Source organism: Sphaerodactylus townsendi, linkage group LG03, assembly GCF_021028975.2.
Source record: "Sphaerodactylus townsendi isolate TG3544 linkage group LG03, MPM_Stown_v2.3, whole genome shotgun sequence".
NCBI lineage: Eukaryota > Metazoa > Chordata > Lepidosauria > Squamata > Sphaerodactylidae > Sphaerodactylus > Sphaerodactylus townsendi.
The window spans coordinates 46,124,545-46,141,273 of record NC_059427.1 but is presented as its reverse complement, the minus strand read 5'-3'; the positions used below and the strand labels follow the sequence as shown (position 1 = coordinate 46,141,273).

At 42.9% G+C, this 16,729-nt stretch overlaps 1 protein-coding gene across 1 annotated transcript in view; it reads left to right on the top strand.

Annotated features, from left to right (window-relative positions):
* The window catches only part of PLXND1 (plexin D1), a 180,718-nt gene extending 164,733 nt beyond the window's left edge, over positions 1–15,985 (top strand). Inside the window, 5 exon segments of the mRNA XM_048490141.1 lie at positions 3,487–3,650; positions 6,575–6,722; positions 9,929–10,069; positions 10,540–10,614; positions 12,694–15,985. Of these exon segments, the coding sequence (XP_048346098.1) occupies positions 3,487–3,650; positions 6,575–6,722; positions 9,929–10,069; positions 10,540–10,614; positions 12,694–12,810 (645 nt within the window). The 3' untranslated portion in view covers positions 12,811–15,985.
* Positions 15,986–16,729: the final 744 nt, after the last annotated feature.

Genomic DNA, 16,729 nt, shown 5'->3' with positions numbered 1-16,729 from the left:
CTGACAAATGACCATCCAGCCTCTGGTTAAAAACATTCAAAGAAAGAGACTCTACCACCCTCCAAGGCACTGTCAAACACTGTCAGGAAGCTCTTTCTAATGTTTTAGTGGAATCTCTTTTCCTGCACCTTGAATCCATTACTTCTTGTCCTAGTCTCTGGAGCAGCAGAAAACAAACTTGCTCCCTCTTCAACATGACATCCCTTCAGATATTTGAACATGGCTATCATGTCACCCTTTAACCTTATATTCTCTAGACTAAATATACCCAGTTCCCCAATTCTTCCTCATAAGGCATGAGATCCGGAACTTCTACCATTTTGGTAGTTCACGTCTGGACCTGTTCTAGCTTGTCAATATCTTTCTTGAACTGTGGAGCCCAGAACTGGACACAGTAGTCCAAGTGAGGTCTGACCTGTGCAGAATAGAGTGGTACTATTACATCCCTCAATCTAGAATTGTAGTCCATGAACATCTGGAGAACTGCAGGTTGCAGACCCCTGATCTAGACACTATACTCCTATTGATGCATCCCAGAATTGCATTGAGGTTTTTGGCTGTCACATCCCACTGCTGACTCATGTTCAGTTTGTGGTCTACTAAGACTTCCAGATCCCTTTCAATGTACTGTTGCAAAGCCAGGTGTCACCTATCTTATGTCTGTGCATTTCACTTTTTCTGCCTAATTGTAGTATCTTACATTTATCTCTGTAGAAATTCATGTTGTTAGTTTTTGCCCAGCTCTCTAAACTGTCCAGGTCATTTTGAATTCTGACCCTGTCCTCTGGGTTATTAGCTGCCCCTCCTAATTTTGTGTCATTTGCAAAGTTGATTAGCATGACCTCTATTCCATCATCTAAGTCAGGGGTAGGGAACCTGCGGCTCTCCAGATGTTCAGGAACTACAATTCCCATCAGCCCCTACCAGCATGGCCAATTGGCCATGCTGACAGAGGCTGATGGGAATTGTAGTTCCTGAACATCTGGAGAGCCGCAGGTTCCCTACCCCTGATCTAAGTCATTGATAAAAATGTTGAATAACACTGGGCCCAGGACAGAATCCCACAGCACCCCACTAGTCACTTCTTTCCAGAGTGAAGATGAGCCATTGGTGAGCACCCTTTGGGTTCAGTGAGTCAACTAATTCTGCACTTTAGTTTCTCTAAATTTCTCATGGCTATTTGTTTGAATTCATTGATGAGTTTTCCCCTTTTTCCATGTCTCAGGAGCCTGAGGGAAGCTCACAACCAAAAACAAAGAAAACCCTTCACACAAAGTCCCCCCCCCCGCCCTCAGAAAACACACACAAGCCCTCCAAAAACACAACCACAAGCCCTCAAAAACATACACATGAAAGACTTATATTTAAAGATTTAGGGACAACCCCTTCCCCCACAAAAAAACAGAGTTCACCTTTTGCTCTCTGTTCTGTTCCCTACTGCCTCTCAGAGATTATGGTACATGCCGCAGCCTCTCAGAGATTGCTCAGAGATTAGTGTAAACCTTGTCTCTTTAGCCAAGCCCCTGCTCACTGAGCTCCAGGAAGTGAGATCTAGTGACTGAAGCCTCTGCCCCCAATCAAGTCTCTAACTTACCTTCTACTCTTGCCTGAAAGATTGGTTCTTACTGATAAATCTGCCACTGCCACTCAGAGACTGCTCAAAAGAGCTGGTTGGCAGTTAAATAGCACACTGCCCAAAACAAAGAAAACACCCACACAAACAAAAGCCCTCCCAAGTCCTCAAAAAAACATACAGTTAAAGACTGGTTTTAAGATTAACCCCGCAAAAACAGAGCTCACCTTCTGCCCACTTTTGCTGCCTATATCCTTTAGGACCTCAGGTTGGAGCTGCATGTTATTGGCCAATTCTGCTTTTTTGGACTGTGTTTCATACTTTGTACCTTGTTTTTAAGAATTGTTTTGTGATACTTTTATTGTAACCACTTCGAGGTCCTTGGCTGGAAAACGTCACATAATTAAATTAAAACTGTGCAATAAATCCCTCATGGCCACTTTTGTTAGCTAATGTATTTGGCAGGGCGTGATAGGAGCTGGAAGAGGGGAGGGGGGATTTTTAACTCTTGCGTTGCCTGTTCCTTTCTCTCTGCAGATCCTCCCTCCTGAAGCAACTTTTCCTCAAGGGGTTTCTAGGTACTAATCAGTTGCTCCATAAAATTGGGATGCAGCATTGAGAACTGAGTTGTAGGGGGACAGGACTGTCTACTCCCCCAGTTCCCTTTTCCAAATCATCCCCTTCCAAATTGGAGGGAAATCTATTGGAGGTCCCTTGCCCGCGGGATATCCGGCTGGCCACCACAAGGGCCAGGGCTTTTACAGCTGTGGCCCCAGCCTGGTGGAATAAGCTCCCATGTGAGATCAGGGTCCTGAGGGACCTACACTGTTTCTGGAGGGCCTGTAAGATGGAGCTTTTCCACTAAGCATTTCCATCTGGCCAGCCTGCCTGACTTGATTGCTGTTCTTATTGGCCTACTGTTGGCATGGCGGGGAGGGAGGGGAGTCACCATCTGAGCTTGCTTTTACTGTATCTGAATTGGTTTTTATGCTTGTTTTATTGTTCGCCTCCCTGAGTCCTGCTGGGGAGGACGGGATATAAATGGAAAAATAAAATGAAAAATCAAATCAAATTTGTCTGTCAGAGCCAGCTATTACACTTTCGGTATACAAGCTGATATATAACATGCATTTCCCTCCTTCAACATACTGACAAATGAATGTTTGTCTAGTCTAGTATGTTAACTGTTAAGTTCACATTTCCCAGCACACAACACTCTTTCAAAAAGTTCAGAGGTCTAATATAAGGGGGACCTTTCAGACACTTACACATCAAGAAAGTCTACTAATTGCCTTGTTGCCCAAATAGCACCAGCACTGTTTGGGAAATACGATACTGTCTATTGTGAAGATAAGTCCTGGAGACCAGCGCTGATATCACTCATGGCTCAGCCACAGAAATCCAGTACTGGGTCAGACCTCCAACGTGTGGGATTTTTGGTCCAGTCCAGTGTCAGAGTCCAGCCTGGATTGAGATTTAAGACCCACTTAAAGTATCAGGATTATTGCTCTTAACAAACTTGGACACAGGGCTTGGCCTTAAGCCAGTCTGTAATTCCACTGTTTTGTAATTCATAATTGGAGTAGAGATCATAAGAGTTGCCAGGGGTCTGTAGCTTTTCTCACTGTTTACCACACAGAATAATCACAGATGTGTTTTTGGATTCCAGCAACAGAGAAGGAGAATCTCAGTGCCAAAACAGATTAAATGCAAAGTAACTGAATTATATTACTGTGTGCAAAATTAACCATTTCTCTCCTGTCAGCTCTATTTTGCTGTCTTCTTCACTGAACCATGTTCCAGGAAGTTTTCTTCAATTTTATTTTGAAAAAAAAAATCAGTCATTTCTTAATACATTAGTCTACCATAGATTCTGCTTTCTTAGACCAATTTGGAATCCTCTCATTCACCAGGGCACACTTCAGAAATTCCTGGATGACCTGTTCAAAGCCATTTTAAGTATCCGAGAGGACAGACCACCTTTGGCTATCAAGTATTTCTTTGATTTCCTGGAAGAACAAGCAGAGAAACGGGGAATCTCTGATCCAGACACAATGCACATTTGGAAAACCAACAGGTTTGGCAAAGGCTGTCATTTTTTTTAACCTTTCACAGATGTATGTTTGTAAAGACCTGATGATCTACAAATGTCTATAAAGAGTTGAAGGTGTAAGGGAGGAGCAAGGATAATCATGTGAAATGGAGAACAGATATCATTTTGAATGTACAAAACTGGAGGTGCAAGGCCAGTACATGTGCATTTGGCAGTGAGGGGGATCTGATTGTAATTCTAAATATGCTAAATATTACTCCTGAGCAAGTGACTCTGATTCTAATGGGAATTTCTAAGGAAGATTGGGAAAGGAACCAGAGATAGCTGCCACAACTGTTCAGTAAGTATATGCTCCCCAGAGACTATCAAAGAGATGCCTTTCAATTAAAAGAAAATTGAGTATCAGCAAATATTCAAATAGATGTAGGTTGCCACAAACTTCTGAGAAAATACATTGAAAGCTACATACATTTTTCTACTTGACAAGTATAGGCAGGCTTGTTAAAGCTGAGAAGCAGAGCTTGTTGGTTATCTAGTCCTGTTTGACAGTAATCAGTAGGGTTTTTTTCCTGTCAGTCATTGCTAATATATCCTAAACAAATAGCTGCTCACATTACAACCTACAAGAGTCAGATGTGATGGCAATTCTGGTTTGAAAGCCAAGAGATGAAATGAGCTATGGCATCCTCTGTGGGTGCAGGGAGAGGAATTCATAGAAACTTGGGCTGCTGTTCTTTGTGCTGTAGTAATTTCATGGCATATCATTTTCCGGGCAGCCAGTCAGACACCTTTGCCAACTCTGGAATAACTTCCAGTAGATAAATATCTGTGCTGGCAAAAAGACAGAACAGTTAGTATCCAGAAAGAGAGAACGAAGGTCAAACTCTTCAAGTTCATTCACAAAGAGCTATCTCAAAGGAACAATCCCATCAGTCCCTCATCCTGTGGCATTCAGATCCTGGGAATGTTGACTTGGCTTAGATTCTGTAGGTAAAAAATTAAGATGATGTGTTCTAAAGCCTCGCTGTGGTGAGACTCCAAGAAAAGAACTGTGTTGTTACTCCCTTGGGTCTCTATATTTTGGAAGAAAAGTAAGCTTAGAAATACTTGGAATAACTGATTTAAGTGAATAAAACTGCATGATTAGTTCAAATAAGAAACACATATGTAACCAATGTTACGACCGGAAAAGGGAAATTTTGTATGATCCAATCCTGTTTCTACCCATGAGTCAGTATTTTGCTATAATTTACCTCATGAAACACATGTGCATCTCAAGGTAAAAAAAAGGGGTATTGATTCCAGACTTTGTAAAATCAGTACCAGCTTTGTATAATTGGCGAAGGCACTTGTTATAGTGAGAGAGAGACAGGAATGAAGCACAGAACACACAGATTAGCAGAAAAATAATGGTTTGGCTTATATGCTCCCAAAATTAAATACACTCAACAACAACAAAAATTCTTAGCTACAGTCTTTGACATTTCTGCAGCTATTGAGTATAAAAGTTCTGACTGTAGTATATTTAATGATCAATATATTCAACTATAATGTTTATCAATGGCCGCAGAAGGCCATTGTTTTCCCATCCTGCATGTGATCTCCCAATGGCACCTGGTGGGCCACTGCGAGTAGCAGAGAGCTGGACTAGATGGACTCTGGTCTGATCCAGCTGGCTTGTTCTTATGTTCTTATGTTCTTATATCAGCATCCCAAAATTCTATTCAGTTGGCCTAAACAGTTGGGAGGGGAGTAGAGAGCACTGTCACATTAGTAATTAACCATGAGACAGTGTCATCCTAGTCAGAATTACAGCCTACTAAGTCCACTGACATCTGTGAGCTTGTGCCTGAAACAGTGCTATGTGACTAGCATGTATGAGTAGTATCAATGGGATTATGGCTGATTTTTCATGGTAAAAATGCCCCATTGTTAGCATGGAGAATAGTCCGGTGCAGTCAGAAGTTCTTCACGGCTCCCAGTGCTGCAGCATGTCTGCCACGTTGTTGTCTCGGCACTGCCCCACAGCTCCACGAATTAAAAAAACTGCCAAAGTTGAGGTTCTTTTGAAATGCCCCTTTTTGCTCCAGTGGCTTCTTCTGCCATGAAAAACTCCTTGGCAGCAGAACCGGGGCCATTTTTCCCACCTTGCCACTCTGTCCCACTTCTCCAATGATCAGGCACTAAAAATCGCCGTCGCCCTCTTCCCTTGCAGTGGAAAAAAACACAGAGGGAGAAAACTTGGTTTTCAGACAGAAAAGCAGTCTGTTCAGGCGCGGCGAACGGGAGCACAGCAGTTCTCTCACACGCCGAGGATTTTAGACCAGGGTGTGTGTGTGTGGAGGACAGCGATTCCCTCAAACACACAAGGATTTTAGATGGGGGGGCAAGGGTGCCAATTCTCAGCTCATGTTTTGTGTTCAGAGTCATTTAAAACTAAAATAGTGAAAGTGAGTGGAAGGAACGGGGAGAGATTCAACCAATGGGAAACGGAGGTTGTCTGCGCATGCATGGAACACATTGTGGAACAGCTCACAGTGCAACTGGAGAAGCACCGGGCTTGTGCAGAAACAGTTGGGGCATAATACACCGGCCCTGTCTCGAATCCCAGGAAGAACTGGGGAGCAGTGAAGAGTCAAAAGTGGGGCAAAAAGCTCCATGGCAGATATGCTCCCAGATCTACCATGAGGCATTTTGACTGTGAAAAATCAGACCATGTATGAGACAGCGAATGGGAGATGGAAACAAGAGATGCGATAAACACATCTGTGAACATTTGTGGTCTCCACTTGTCCAAATGATAGCTAAAAATTTTTCCAGTTACTCTGATTTCCATCTTCCTTTTTAAAATACCATTTTAGTTATTTTTTACTATTTTCATCACTCTGTGATTCAGAGACAAAGAACTGCTAATTGTAACCGTCCATGCTTTGTGTTTACCCCTGCAGCCTACCTCTGAGATTTTGGGTCAACATTCTGAAAAACCCACAGTTTGTCTTTGACATCGACAAAACGGATCATATAGATGCCTGTCTCTCTGTAATAGCTCAGGCCTTTATCGATGCTTGCTCCATCTCTGATCTGCAGTTGGGCAAGGTATATAACTACCTATACTTTATATGTTGCTGTCCCTCACAAAATATCTTCAGTGGTCTTACAACTGGTATCAGTTTAGCCAAATTACAATGGGAATTATTTACAATGAAAAGTGGATAACATATTGAAAGATGTCATTTTGAGGATATCTAAGTGGATATATACTTTTTTCTATTTAATTGTAGTTTTACCAGTTGAAATCAAACCGCCCACTAGTGCCTGCCACTATTTTATATGGAATGGACAGAACTGAACTCTTGGCATGAATCCCCCCAAAATAGTCTAAGGCCCGTTTCATACGAAAGAGCGCGGAAAGCGGCCCGAGGGTTAACGTTTCCTAACAGCTGGACCCGACAACCGCTGGCCAACCGTCTGCGCGGACGGTCCTGGGAACAACCGGGCAAAGCCGGGCCTTGCCACGGAAGCGCCATGGCTGCCCGGCCGACCCGGCATGTTCCCTGGGCCTCCGGCAGCAGTTGCGAGACCTGGGGACACGCCTCTAACTCCTAGCAGCGCCTGCTCGTCTAGTGAAGCGCCAGGGGCAGGGGGGCATGTCCCCAGGCCTCAGCGATGTGCCGGAGGTCCAGGGACAAGGTAAGTCACCCGAGGTTGGGTGAGGGCGCCGTGAAGCTGCTGCTGCGTTCGCTCGGCAGCAGCTTCCACAGCGGCGTTTCCCCAAAAAGAGCGCTGCGAAGCGCTCTGGGGAAACGCCGGCTTCAGGCCGGGCGGGCAGCGCGAGGGTGGCGCGGCTGCGTTGCAGCTGCGCCCCCGCGTCGACTTGAATGGCGACCTGGAGACGGCATTTTTACCGTCTCCAGGCTGCCCTTTAATGCCCGTGCGGAAACGGCCAATGAGATCAGCCAAATGAATGACCATCCAAACATTTTTATGTACTAAAGGTCTATTCTCCACTTTACAATTTTACCATGCAAATAGTTCTGAGAGAGAGTTTATTTTCAGCCTGAAATAATTTCTGTCAATTTTCTTGTGTATCTGCTTCAAGGTCTCTGCATTAGAATCTAGTTTGAGAAAAGGAAACAGTAAAGTAGTGACACGAGGCTGAAATGCTGATTTGAAATTATTTACAATCTGTTGTTTAAATAATGTCTCAGTTTTTTGAATGACCATTCGTCAGGCTGTTCTAAGATTGGCCTTCTTGGGCCCAGTGTTGTTTTGGGTTGTTTGGGTATTGTATGCCTGCTTGGCAATATGAACCATTTTTAAAGTATACAGTGCATTTTTAACACCCAGTCACCTGCTTGCTTGCTACCTCCTGAATTCTTTTTATAAATATAAACAGAGACTATATTTCTGTTATTAATATTTGTCACCCCCTTTGCCATTCTCTTCATGCCTTTTCTTCACCTGGCTCTGCAATGTTCTAACAGGGTTCAGAAGGTTTTCTTAAGGTTCCATGAACCTTAATTCTGATTTATGACATGGATCTGTGAATGCTACAACTGTTAACTACAACCAAAGCTTGTTTGGAGTTGTTCCAACTTTTAGCTAAAATACTACCAAACAGGAACATTTTGCATCCTTTCTTCTTGTTTATGTTGAGCTCTTTGCTTTGATTCTCTTGTTTTGAATAAATCTCTATTTTTAGCATAGCAATGTTTTGTGTGTTCCAGAGATTTGACCCATCCTCTACAGAGATTGCTTTCCTGTAGATTGGGAGCTCACAGAATCTGTCCTGGAGTGGTCTTTTACAGGGAGATGGTCCTGGGCTTTTACAGTTTCTTCCCGCAGCTTGTTTTCAGGCCTCTGTAATAAATAATAATTTAAATGGAGGCAAAAGGGATTTAAACAGGGTAACTCATGAGAGTAATTCTTTTGTGAGAGTAATTCTATGACTTTCTGTCACAGGAGGTATGTAGTAAGGAACAGTTTTTCCCAAATGAGCCAGGTTCAGCTGGGTATAGCTTACTCAAATAACTTCCTGTAAGCCAGGTTAAAGCTAAGGTTTAATGTATTGTCGAAGGCTTTCACGGCCGGATTCACAGGGGGAAGTCTATTATACACTCTGACACAGACTGTAACACAATGTGTAACAGACTTCTCTCTGTGATACACCTCTGAAGATGCCAGCCACAGATGCAGGCGAAACGTTAGGAACAAGATCCACCAGACCACGGCCACACAGCCCGGAAAACCCACCACAACTAAGGTTTAATACTAGAGAGAGCAGCCCTAAGCAGGTCTCCTCAAAGTCCTACTCAGTTCTATTAATTTAGTTCCAGGCCTTGTCCAGTTGATTCCCTTGTAAGAAGGCTCCAGCTTTTCCTCCCTGTATGTCAATTCAGTGTGAAGCCCAATCTTTCAGAGAGAGAGAGAGAGAGAGAGAGAGAGAGAGAGAGAGAGAGCTTTATGCCTCTGCTGCTTTTGGTGATGACATTGAAACTTTCCAGCGTAAATATGTTTTATTAGAGAGTGTTGTAAATCACATCCCTCCCAGAGCTGGCGAGCAGTCAAAGCTTCAGTGTGGGGAAAGGGCAGTTGAGCTGTTCCACTCCTCACCGGAAGCACGGGGAATCTCTTTGCCAGGGTTGACATGGAGTAAAGTTGTAATGAAAGGTATGAGTTGTGTGGGGCTTGTGAATTTTTTTTTCATAAGCTATGAAGTGCCTACGATTTTTCTTTGTCAAACTATAAATTAGGCTGGATTAGGTCAGCTGAATTAAGACAGCAGATGGAAATGTTTTTAGAAATACAATAGCATAAAAGAAGGCATTGTATAGTGAGCAAAGTGGGGATAATGAATCACTAGCATCAAAATAAAGTTCCATGTGTATGCAGCATGTCATTTGTATTGTGGGCCCATTCTTGTTCTTTTGCTTGGATTAAAAAGCTGCTAATGTAAATGTCGCCCTTCAATGAGCTTAGACAGGAGATCGTCTCACTTTGTTCCATGTTAATGTTCTTGCTCAGTCCACAATAGGTAAGAAGGACACTGCTGGGCTGAGAAATAGAAAAGAGAACTGATGTGGCTGTTCAGCTTTTGAATGCGCTTACAATTTTCCAGCTTTTACTAGGATACTCAAAGTCCTCTTCACAGTGCTAGATTTGCTGGTGTAACTGAATTTTTCAAGCAGTTAGAGGAAAATCCAGCTTCTGTTTTACATTACATACCTGATTTGATAGTAAGAATAAATCATTACCCCCATAGCGAATGAAATATCAATGAATTCTCCCTGTTTTACCATTAGGATTCACCTACTAATAAACTGTTGTATGCCAAGGACATTCCTGAATACAGAAAAATAGTGCAGAGATATTATAAACAGATTCATGACATGCCGCCTCTCAGTGAACAAGAAATGAATGCACACCTAGCAGAGGAGTCCAGGGTAAGAAATCAACTTTTTGACGGTGGGGCTATACTAGAATTTTCTATACTTATTCATACAAATTATGGCAAGAAACAGCACAACATTCTGGAGTTTGGGAGCAAAGACTTTCAGTCATGTCCAAGAAATAGAAATGACTATTTCAAATGTATGCAAAGATCCCATACGTTCCATAGGAAAAAATGTCAGACAATATTTTTAGAGAAACCCAAGGAAGCAAGCATATATCATTCAAGTGATTGACCTTGGCTGTATTAGATTTATTTTTGTTTTTCACTGTTGGGAAGTTATGTATGCCACATATTAATTAACTAACTTTGAAGGGAACCAGAGTTCAAATATGCTGATGTTGGCTTACAGCGCAATCAAATCCAAGTACCATTTTAGTGCAATTGATTTCTGTCAGATAGAATGGATTACCCTTTGTATATGTTGATTAGTGTTCTTCCTGTTTGTTTTGTCCTTTGTAGAAATGTCGCAATGAGTTTAACACCAATGTGGCTATGACTGAAATTTACAAGTATGCCAAGAGATACCGCAACCAGGTAAACCACTTGCTTTGTTTAATAGGTGGAGGCAATTCACACCATTCGGGACTGATTCTTGTGATTAGGTGCTTATATGGATGTATAGTCTTCACCTCATGAACCAGTTCTGAAAAAAATAGTTAATGGCTTTTAACCATTAATCTAGTGATCTTAAATTCTATGGCAAACAGCATTGTAGAATCCAGCCTGTTTTCAAGCTGCCTCGCATGTCCATGGGATTCTAAGCATTTGGCTGGTGCTGAAAAGCTACCACCCAGTGTTTCGTTTATTTCCTTTTCTAGCAGACCTATTTTAGTTTGGGTTTAAAAAAAGGTTTAAGAGCTTGGTTCCAGATATCAGATTACACACATAAAGTGTTTAAAGAACTGTAAGATTTAACAGAAAAAAAATCAACATGATGAAGATATTTCTTTTACTGAAAACTTCATCCCCCATCCCATCCTCAGCAATTTCCATCCACTGTCAGCTTTTACATTTCAGGGTATGAAAGAGAGCTTTAGGTATTGTCTTCTCTGACTGGCAGCTGCTTTCCAGTGTCCAACCATGGCATTTTTCATATTACCTACTACTTGATGTTTTTAACTGGAGAAGTCATGGAACAAATTATGGCCGTTTTCCCCGCAGACGACGAGGCGAGAAGCGGGCTGGGTCGGGCGCATTTCGCGACTGACCCGGACGACGCTTTAGGGACCGCCCCCGCGAGATGGACGGGTCCCAGAAATTGAGCCGGGACGAAGGCCACAGAGCTGGCGTCGCCTGGCCGGCAATTCGGCATAAGTCCCCTCGGCCTCGCACGTCGCCGGCCAGGCCTGAGTTCATGCCCCCCCCGCTCCTTGGCGTGTCTGCTCCAGCCGCCGCAGGGTAGGGGATCGGTCCCTCAGGCTCGCAACGCTACCGTCGGAGGCCCGGGGACAAGGTAAGTGCAGGGAGGGAGTTGGGGGGGGGAGGCGCCTTGAAGCCGCTGCCATGCGAACGGCAGCGGCTTCAAGCCCGCGTTCCCGGGAAAGTGCGCTTCCCAGCGCACTCTGGAAACACCGGCTTCGCGCCGGTCGGGTGGCGCGAGGGCGGCGCGGCTGCAATGCAGCTGCGCCCTTCTCTAGCGGTCAATTTCCGGGCGGCGGCCTGGGAAAGCCGTTTTTGCTGTCCCCAAGCCGCCATATTCCGCCCGTGCGGAAACTGCCTGAGACTTTCTGTATGCTACATAAGTGGTGTACCACTGAACCACGGCCCCTTCCTTGAGAACAAATTTGTTGAAGCTGTGAATGTGTGCATACAAAATATTTAGAGGATTATGTATTGGAAGATTCCCCTTATAAAGATTGCACAGCATATAACTTGCCAACTCGGTTACTGTAAAATAAATCTTTACATGATGCCCAACCATGATCCTAACCTTTTTCCCTTATATTTTTCTAAATATTTTTATAGCAGGTTTGTGATTTATTGTTTTTTATTGTTCCCCTTGAATGTCTTCCATTTTATTATTCTGGAGCTTGGTTTGATTTATTCAGTGGTATTGGTCTGTGGCCGTAAATGAATAAATACTGAAATACTGAAAGATCCTAACCTCTAGGCTGATGATTTAGTAATATTATCACATTGCATAACAAAATGCTACTTGATACAACATTCAGCAAGTACTGTGCATGTAGAATGAATTGTTGGAGAATAAACCAGGATTAAACCCAGGTTGAAACAGAATATCTGAAATCTTATTTCATGCAAAATCTTAAGATTTACTGTGGTAAAAAAACAAATTTCAGATTCTGGTTTCACTTCTTGGTTTGACAGAGACTAATCAACCATAGTTCAGTGTGGCCGGTCACACTAACCACTGTTGATTTAATTAAACTTTGCTTTCACGTGATATCTGAACCAAGGCTGTGCATCTGAATTTGCAGTGGTTTGTATGTGAAATGGTAGAGAGGAAACAAACAGGCTTACACAGCTGGGTGGTTTTTAATTCTTGGGTGGAAAGGAGCAAGTGAACGAGAAAGAAATTAAACAGTAGTAATCTCAAAATGATTGCACATTTCTCACCAGTGATCTTTTTAAAAATGTTCCATGTTCCCTCAGATTGTGAATGCATTGGACTCCAACCCCACAACAAGACGCACACAGCTGCAGCACAAATTTGAGCAAGTGATCGCACTCATGGAAGACAATATCTACGAGTGCTGCAGCGAGGCCTAAGCAGCAACCCAGACTTGCTTTTGCGTCTAGAAGTGACCTTCTCTACAGTGCACTGTCTTTTAGGGAACACCCTTTCAAAGTTGTGTGTCAAAATGTAGCCTGTTGTATGTATATAGTATCTAACAAAATGATTCAGCGGTGGGTCTGACCAGTCTCCTTAAACCATCTGGTGAAATGAGGGTTGTCTACCAAACAGCTTGAAATCCCTTATGTGAGCTGCACTGCATGACACTCGTAATTTATTTGATCTTTCAGACAGAGGCACAACACTTGCGCTGCCAAACGCAGTAGCTTCTTCTAAAGAGCTCCTGCACTTGTTCAAAGCAGCCGTCTTCCCCTTCGTTTTCCCAAAGAGACTGTGGTGGCCAGGATATGAAAGCAAAGATGGGCTGGCTGGGCAAAAAACAACAGAGAAGCCTTAGGGAGTAATAATAGGAAGGTTTTAAAAGGCCAATGAAGCAACCGTAATATTCCCTCTGACAGTGCCCCTCTTCTTTCTGTGTACTTAAATTTCAGGGAATCCATTTACTGTACACAGCGTGCTGCATTAGATGTATTTTGTGCCTTTTATTTTTGTACTGTACATGTAAACGTAGCCACACCTACATCCAAAGCTGGAAAAAGGTGAGGAACTTGCAGACTAGACAATGCAGTTGCTTCCTAAGTAGTCATGACATATGAAAGCACTTTACTCTTAACGGAAATGGCTGTTAGCTTGCTGGAGAGATCATTATTGCCTAGTGAACAGTGTCAGAGAAGAACAAATAGTGCAGCTGTTCCCATTTCCCAGAACTTCCCAGATGTTCATGCACCATGAATTTCATTCAGCAGATTCTTCTAAATGCCCATCTGGCTCCAGGAATACTTTTTCCTAAAAGGAGAAAAAATATATATACCACAGGGGTCAAAGGGAAGCACTTCCTTTCCTTTGTTCTACCTCCCCCCCCACCCCACTTGCTATTTTAGAGGGAAAGGACAGAGTTGAACTCTTGGCTCTGCATAAATCCAAAGTTCACACTGTTGGTTTAACACAAGAACAGTGGTAATTTCAATAAAGCAAAAATGGTGTCTGTTTGTAATCCAACTTCTGTCATAAGGAACATACTTTTATGTACGATGAAAAGTTCATTATGCTGTTAGAGGGCGGCTTCCTGTGTTATGTAGTTAGCACGTATATGTATCCTGCACACTGAAACCATATTGTTTGGTTTAAAAGAAATCAAGTGTATAAAATGCAAGTTTGATTCAGATGCATGTGGCAGGGAAGTCCTGGTGATTGGTAACACCCTTCGTTGCGTACCTAAATGGGAAATTTGTTTTCCCAAAAAAACATGAGAAATGGATCTGAGAGTTGACTCAAAGGCTGGAGGACAGAGTAGGAAGACATAACTGGGATTAACAAGGAAGTTACAATTACGGTGCAGTACTAAACAGAGTTGCATCTTTCTGAGTCCACTGAAATCAATGGCAGTGTGTGTCTAAACCATTTTCCCCTTTTCTGTTTCAAAAGTATTTCCTCCATACCATGTTTTCCCCTGAACATATGGAACCCCGCAGAGAGCAAGGCAGGTTGGCAAACCAGTTTGGAGTACAAGAAAAGGTTAAATACAGACAACCCCTCTTTACTCCCAAACATCCCTATCCTGAAATCCCCCTTTTTTGTGGGGGGGTTGGTAAAGACCATGTGGGTTATGTTTCACCCAACTGTCTAAAATCATTGGGAAAATTAGCCCACTGATTTTCAAACTGTTCTCTATTCGGTGTTTGCCAGTCAAAGTATCATTAAGTCCAGAATGTAATTCCCTTAACTGTTCCTTATATGCCTTTACATTGACTACAGGAAAAAAAAGTTTGTTTTTTCTTTTTTGCTGTAAGGAAGAACAACAGTGGTCCTAGGCTTGTGTTTCTCTCAGAATTCCCCTTTAGCTTCGTAGGTAGCTGCCTGTCGGCAATGGCCATTGAGTGCAAGTCAATCCAAACTCACCCCAAGAGCATTGCATCCAGCTAATGCTACTGACAACATCAATCTCAGAAACTGCCAAATAACGCTTAAAAATATCACACTACCTCACCAAAGGCAAAAGGTCTAAAGGGGGGTCACTACAGTTTGAGCCTAGAATTTAATCACTTGGGTGGGAACCAAACTTTTTTAATTGAATTTTTTTTCAACAGAATTCAATTTTTTCCAATTGAATGTTATTTCGTTGTTCAGTTGTTGCTTTATGTAGTTAGACTGGCTTTACATCATTCCCAGATGCCGAGTGCAGAATTATTATATGAAGGATCAAAGTGTCACTATGTGTTTTTTTTATATAGTGGTATATAAATACCAGTATGTAACAAATACAGATTTTATCCAATGCAAAAATAAAGAGGAATATAAAGACACGAAAAAGAGAAATGCGAAAAGAAACACTCACTGAGCAAGTCTCTATGTGTTTGTTGAGAAAAGAACTGCAGAAGAGAAATGTTTAAAATGTAGCTGGGCTACATGTAACTTTGAAAGAGATTTTCTTTCTTTTTTTCTTTCTTTTTTGGAACTGTGAAGAGCTGCCAGTGACACACTTCCACACAGAGAGCCATCTCAGGAACCTGGACAGAAAAACCTGGACAGAAAGTTCCAGTTTGGAGAAAGGAGCTGAAAGCAAGCAGGCAAAGAATGGTTGTTTCTGGTGCTAGACAAGGCTTTCATATGAGGAGTCATCGGTGCCCAATTAGGAGCGCCGGAAGCCACTGCTTGGACTGGCCCTTTGGCGTGGGAGGCTTCTCCATCGCCAGTTGTTATATCCCGAGTGTGTGTGTGTGTGTCCGTATGTGTGCGTGCGTGCGTGCGTGCACGCCAAGCAATGTGCTTGGCTCGTGTGTTTTATGGCATATGCTTTATTATTTAATTCTTCGTCCAAATATTTGCTACAACCATTGGAAAGAAATAAGTTGTCTACAAACCAGAAATGGAGGGGTTGGTGCTATTGCCCAGAGCCCAACCCCCATTGTAATATATTTTTAACTTTGTCATGTTATATGTAGGAGTGGGGGGGGGGGGGGTTTCCTTACCTGCTGTTTAATGGAAGCGGCAGAATCTTTGGAAAAATATCTTTGTAATAAAACAAGATGTTCAAACACATCAATAACTGTGTGGGATGTTTCCATTAAAATGTTTGGAACAGAAGCAAAATGCTATTACTGCATAGTTTGTTCACCTGTTGAAACAAATGCATCTATGTATAAACCAGTTTTTATCAGGGATGAAACCAGAGAGAATTAAGAGATGAACCCAGTTATACATTGGATGATGGGATTCTTCCAGTTGCAAAAGTGTGCAAGATATTGGAACTAGGGCAGATTCAGCTGGCAGGTTGAGGCCCCGGTGTTGGACCACTATAGTAAAACTGAATTTGAAATCTAATTTGTGAGTTACAGCTGTGAGGACAGACCACAGTCAGGCCTGCCCCCCCCCCCCCTTTCCTGAAGTACTGGCAACCTCCTTGCTTCATGGAGCATGGAACTTCTGCTATCATGGAAGATAGTTCGAGGCTCCTACCAACTGCTATCTCAGGCTCCTCTATAGTGGCCTGCCAATAGTAGGGTGTACTGTCAGGCAGATCAGTGCTTTTATTCTTTTTTTAAGTGCCAGTACTGACAGTGTTCATAGCCTTGGGGATCCTGTGCAGGTGGAAAGAGTTCAGGTGGAGCTGCGGAGAAGGAGACGGGACAGCTGACATGCCTGTTGATGACATCAGTAGGCATGATCCAAGTGAACAAAGGGCCCAGCAAAGGAGGGGGCATGCTAAGCTATGGCTGCTGAGGATGGGTCAATCCATTGCTTCTAACCAATCATCGCAGGGTCGGCCCGCAAAAAAGGTGGCCCAAGTTCCACAAAAAAGGAGTACTGGTATGTCATATTGGTGTGTACCAGCAC